The 6,154-nt window shown below is 35.4% G+C and overlaps 1 protein-coding gene across 6 annotated transcripts in view; it reads right to left on the bottom strand.

The window, feature by feature from the left end:
- Positions 1-3,333: 3,333 nt before the first annotated feature.
- LOC127971379 (ecto-NOX disulfide-thiol exchanger 2) overlaps positions 3,334-6,154 on the bottom strand; it is a 189,885-nt gene continuing 187,064 nt past the window's right edge. For all 6 annotated transcript variants that reach the window (XM_052574356.1, XM_052574358.1, XM_052574361.1 and 3 more), the window contains 2 exons: positions 5,870-5,955; positions 3,334-3,944 (listed from right to left, as the gene is read on the bottom strand). In XM_052574356.1, coding sequence (XP_052430316.1) covers positions 3,813-3,944; positions 5,870-5,955 — 218 coding nt within the window. In that variant the 3' untranslated portion in view covers positions 3,334-3,812. The remainder of the gene's footprint in view (positions 3,945-5,869; positions 5,956-6,154) is intronic.

Genomic DNA, 6,154 nt, shown 5'->3' with positions numbered 1-6,154 from the left:
TTAGACCAAACAGATGTTAAGTCGATCTGAACATGAAAACAAAGTTATTTCCATGTTTAAAAATAGATGTGAACTCACTCAGTCACTTGGATTGAAGTCATGTGTTTCTGAAAGGTCCTGAAGATGAGTGTGACAGGGTATGGTTTCAAATCAAACACAACAGGACCTCAAATTAATTTGTGTAAAAGACCAGGAGCAAATGACATGAATGCAAGCACTTGATTTTTAATTTAATGTCAAATACAAACACACTGTGAGGTGCAGTTATTACCTTGAGCTCCAATATTACCTTAATGTTTAAAGTGAACACCAAAAGTTTGGAAACATGACTATTTTTAATGTTTTTGAAAGAAGTTTTTTCTGCTCATAAAGCCTGCATTTATTTGATCAAAAATACAGAAAAAAATTTAATATTGTGAAATATTGTTACAACTTAAAATAATTGTTTTTTTAATTTATTATACTTTAAATGATCATTTATTTCCGTGATGCAAAGCTGAATTTTTCGGATCATTATCACATGATCCTTTAGAAATCAATCTAATATGATGATTCATTATCAAAGTTGAACACAGTTCTGCTGCTTAACATGTGATACTTTTTTAGGATACTTTGATGAATAAAAAGTAAAAAAAGAAGCTATGTTTTTAAAATATAAATATTTTGTAATAACAATATACAGTCAGTATAGTCAGTAATTTTTTTTCTTCTTTTTAAATAAAATCAATACTTTTATTCAGCAAGGATGTGTTAAATTGATAAAAAGTGATAGTATAGAAAATATATTATTAGAATATATCTTTTTTATATAAATGCAGTTCTTTTTAACCCTTTATTGATCAAATATATTAGACAGCAGAACTTTTTTCAACACTCATAATAAATCAGAATATCAGAATGATTTCTAAATGATCATGTGATCGACTGATGTTACATGTGACACTGAAGGCTGGAGGAATGATGCTGAAAATTCAGCTTTGCATCACAGGAATATTTTTTTTTAAAAAGTATATTCAAATAGAAAACAATTATTTTAAGTTGTAATAATATTTCACAATATTACAGTTTTTTCTGTATTTTTGATCAAATAAATGCAGGCTTGATGACCAGAAGAAACTTCTTTCAAACACATTAAAAATAGTAATGTTTCCAAACTTTTGGTCTGTACTATATATATATTATTAATATTCCACCGTGGCGTCTCGTTTTCTGTCCAGAAGGGGGCGCTCATGAACCGCTTTGCTCCATGTATTGGCTCTTGGCTATTATCCAAAAGCATTATTATGGAAGTGGTGACCCTCTGTAACCTCCAAGGGTTCCTCCTTAAACAGATGGACACGTTCAGTCATCCGCTCTGACTGCGGTCGGACGACAGGAACATTCGCTCTCCTTACGAGCCGATCACCTCCCTCTCATCCCGTCGCTCAAGGGAACCGCGCTCTTCCTAATTGCCTGGATTCACTTTGACTGGAGGAAGTCAGGTAAGAGCGAGCTAATTAACCAAAGCATCAAGATACGGCCCACCATAAAGAGATCCACGGAGGCTGGATCCCTCCATATCCAATTACATCCAAGGATGTGAGAAGCATTGGGGGGATTATGGGTAATATGAGCCAGACTCTCTGCGCTTTGACATCGCTGCCCTTTGGATTCAGAGCCGCTCTGCTCTTTAGGAGAGCTCAAACACAAGACTGAAGGAGGAAGAAGGTAATGGAGAGGATTGGATTCAAGACTCTCGGTGGTGGTGAAGAAATGAAAAACAATTGCTCCATCGAATTAGTCTGGGAAGGGTTTTGTGTGAACATCTGAAATATTGAGGATTCTTGTCAGGACTAAATAAAGTGCATAAAAAGCACTTTGTGATGGAGTGATGGAGTCCACATAAAGACCATGAACTGATGCACACGACTCTCTGACTAAGTGCTGATGGAGCGGCCGGAGCTTCCCGAAGAAAACAGGACACGTACTGTACTCCTGTATCTGAGAACGTGTTGTTTTCCTCGTCTGAGTTCAAAGAGCTCTAAACCGGTAAAAGCTGGATGAGAGTGAGCTGATGAACAGCATCTGAAGAGGGACTCAAGGTTCACACTTAGTGGAACTGATGCATTTAAAGGAATATTCTGAGTTCAGTACAAGTTAAGATCAGCCAACATCATTTGTGACAAAATGCTGATTATCATAAAAAAATAAATAAATGCAGATTTGAGTAAAATTCAATGATTTAATAACTATATATATATAAATAATAATTATATATATATATATATATATATTAAAAATAAAATAATATAACATTTTTAATTAATAATTGTTATTATTTTTTTTTAAGTCTGTTCTGCTCATCAACACTGCATTTATTGTTCAAAAATACAGAAAAAAAACAGTAAAATTTTTAAATATTTTTGTAATTTGAATAAAAGGTTTTCTATTTTAATATACTTTAAAATATAATTTATTTCTGTATTTTCAGCATCATTCCTTCAGTCTTCAGTGTCACTGGATTTTCAGAAATCATTCTAATATACTTTATTATTATTATAAACCGTTGTGCAGCTTATTTATTTAGAAATGTTAGAACTTAATCTTATGTGTTTTTTTTTTTATTAAATTGCAGAATTTATTTTTAAAGCAAAATATTAAAATGAACTACCTTGCCATAAAAAAAAAAATACTGCATATTTATAAGAGAACAACTTTAAAGCTCACATAACAAATTAAAATAATAATAATAATAATATAGGTGATTTTATAAAAGTATAAGCATCACATTTTTGCTTTTAAATCCTTCAAAAACGGGCCTCATTCAACTCCACTGTAAGTCTCTCTCCACAGCATCCAGATTTGTATTTCTTAATTAATTAAAGGAAATGGGATGAGTTCAAACTCATTTCAGTGGTATGTGGATTAAACTTGCATTAAGCTGGAATGACGAGACATTTAAACAGCATTGAAATATTCATATTTAAGAGACAGAGTCCTCCTACTTGTTCATGTCCTATCCACTTATATTTCAGTCCATCTGGAGTGTATATATTAAAAATGCATGGCAAAAAGAAATAATAATGAATTAAGGATTGTTCGCCGATGGAAGAAACAATCATTGGCCATTATTAATTCATGTTTGAGAGGCCAAATGTCTGACAAGCATTTGAAACTAATTCATGGCCCAAGGAAATGGAAAAAGGGCCTTTGGTTCCCTCAGCAATAAGTGAAAAATAACCTTACAAATCACACAACAGAAGAGCATTAGGGACGCTCGAGTGACGCTTGAGATGTTTTCTGCTGACTAACAGACTAACACCGCTCTGATTGTTAATTAAGACTTCTGGTTGCTGTTTTTCCTGTTCGTTTTTTATTTAAAAATAGCAAGTTATTCAAACATTTACAGGATATGTGAACAAAAGATTCTATGCAACTGTTTTCTGCAGCCTTTACAGAAGAGGAAAGAAATATATTCGTGTTATGTATATATATATTTTTTAAAATCTATTTTACAAATCAGAGGTGGAACAAGAAAATGTATGCTGACAGTTCGAGTCCTCGGTTCAGCGAAACCCTGATTTTATCCCCGATGAGTGTGGAACAAGCGTACGGTCCGTTCACGTGGCGCACACACACACACATACTAAATCATACTACACACACACACACACACACACCAAAGTCTTGAGGATCTCCAGCTCGAGAGTGTTTGTGAGATTAGAAACTCGTGGGGCGGCGGATGGACGCAGAGAGCTGGCAGGTGATTGGTTGAAACCCGTCCAGTCCATCGGCCGTTTTTGTTTTTCTAGTTGCAACCCCGTCCCGTGTCTCTACACCGTCTTAATGCCCTCAAACCCACAGAACTTCCAGCGTTTCTCCAGACTCGCCCCGACGCCCGTCAACTCCTGCTTGAACGTGCAGGGCAGCCGACGCAGAAGAGTCTCCACCTCCGTGGTGCTGATCTGAAACCACAAGAACATCCACCGTTAGACCGTTAGAGGGAAAATCCTTCTCTTTTTCCAATTTAAAGGGGTGCATGAATTGGAAACCATCTTATATTTGTGCTATGAAAACATCCGGTTAGTTTCATAACTCAAAACTTTCTTGTTCAGTCTAGAAACAGCTTATATTGAAGGCAAAAAGAACAGCTTGTGGAATGTTCTACTGTGTGATGTCACAATGTGGATAAGCTCCGCCTCCACAGATGATCATCAACACCTGCTTCTACATCGCTGCCTGTTAAGCCCCGCCCACCGATTTGTGTTTCTCCTAAAAAGACAATATGATGCGATCTTTCAAAGCGTTATTAAGGCAGTTAACACAGCTTGTGATTGTTTGAAGATGATACAGTGACAGTCGTGCGTTGTTGGCATATTCAGGGTGAAATACAAGTTCAGTTCATTTGACAGTTTTCTGGAATAATGTTAATTACAACAAAGATGAATTTAGACTTGTTTTTTAAAGCCAACATCTGGTTTAGAGTAAGGCACTTATAAAATAAATGGGGCTAATTTGTAAAAGTGTAATTATATTTATTTATTTTCTTTAAATCTGTAAATGGGTCTTAAAATGTCTTAAATTGACCTTCATAAAACCAGTAAAAATCCTGTAAAATCTCCATGTCCATGAAAAAAAGTTTTACTTTTTTATATTGCCGACATTATGCTCAAAACCCCAAAGTGACTGCAAATTCACAGCTTAAATTATAAACTTTTTTTTTTTAAGATATGCATTACATTTCTGCTTTTAAATCTGGAGCCATTTTGCGCCATTCTATTTGTTTGTTTGTTTTAATGAAAATTAGGCATAAGTAGAAAATGATGTGTGTATTATTAGTGCCATTATTACCCAGCATTATGCCACAAATGCTGCTGATTGTGCTTCATTTCCATGCAACCTGAATTATTCCTCTGACACTCATAATCAAGCTAGATCAATGTCAGAAATGTACTTGATTGATTGCAGAATGCATTCCCTTTTCATTTTACACGTGCCCTGCATTTTCCTCAAACTTCCCAGGTTTAACTCGGATTAAGGATTTCTGATGTGCGTTCAGATTTCTTGGACCCCAGTATATATATAAGCTTGGCATGATGTGGACTGTGTTCTTCACAGGATGGTGAAACCCACTCGCGGCAGCTTATCGAGTGACACGCAGAGCATTTATCAATTAAACCCTCCCACCGGGGTGCATTGTTTTTAGTGCAAACGAGCCGAGTGTTGATGAAGATATGAAGACATGTGTGCTGCGGAGAGCGAGAGCGTGGGCATACACAGCCGGAGGGCTTCAGCTCAAAACTGAAAAGATATAGAGGCTCATTTTCACCCTCCATCTGTAAGTGTAAATTAGTCACTGTGTGACAGCGAAAGCAGAGTGAGATAAAGCCTGAGAGATGAAGGAAAATAAAGAGTCATCATCACTGCACTTTATTCCAGCATTGAACATTTTGGCAGGAAAAGCTTGAGGATTGTATTTGAGAACGGGAAGATGAACACACACACACACATACAGAGGAAATGTGTGTGTGGTCCTGCTGTGAGCGTGAGAGCTGTGCTTCACACCACAAGCTCTTTCTGTTGGCTCAAGGGCTGTTTACTCAGCAGAACATTAGAACGGCAAGCGTGTGTGTGTGTGTGTGTGTGTGTGTGTGCGCAGGTGCTGTAAAAAAGTAAATACATTCAGTCTAAGTGAGTAGCCTGTGTGCATGTGTCAAGGTTATAAACACTAATAAAAAGTTTTATGAAGAAGGAAACAGGCAAAATAGACATTTTTTTGCATCTATCTACTGAAGCTAAATAGAAAATGAAATTGCATCTTTATAACTAACTGAAAATGAGAAAGTAAAAATAAAAGGAGTGAAAGTGTGTGTGTGTGTGTGTTGAATACCTTGGTGTCCAGCCGCTGTAAATAGGAGCAGATATATTCGATGCTGGCTCCAAAAGGATGGACGTGAAGAAACGTTGAGATGATTCCTGTGGAAGAAAAGCCCAAGATGAATCACTGATGCAGTGTAAATATACAATCTGTTCCAAGACAGATATAATATATATATATATATATATATATATATATATATATATATATATATATATATATATATATATATATATATATATATATATATATATATATAATAAAATGACAAATTACTGTATTTTGAATAAAGCATAT

The sequence above is a fragment of the Carassius gibelio genome, chromosome B14 (genome assembly GCF_023724105.1).
Source record: "Carassius gibelio isolate Cgi1373 ecotype wild population from Czech Republic chromosome B14, carGib1.2-hapl.c, whole genome shotgun sequence".
NCBI classification, from domain to species: domain Eukaryota; kingdom Metazoa; phylum Chordata; class Actinopteri; order Cypriniformes; family Cyprinidae; genus Carassius; species Carassius gibelio.
The sequence above is the reverse complement of the archived record's forward strand: the minus strand, read 5'-3'. Positions and strand labels throughout refer to the sequence as shown.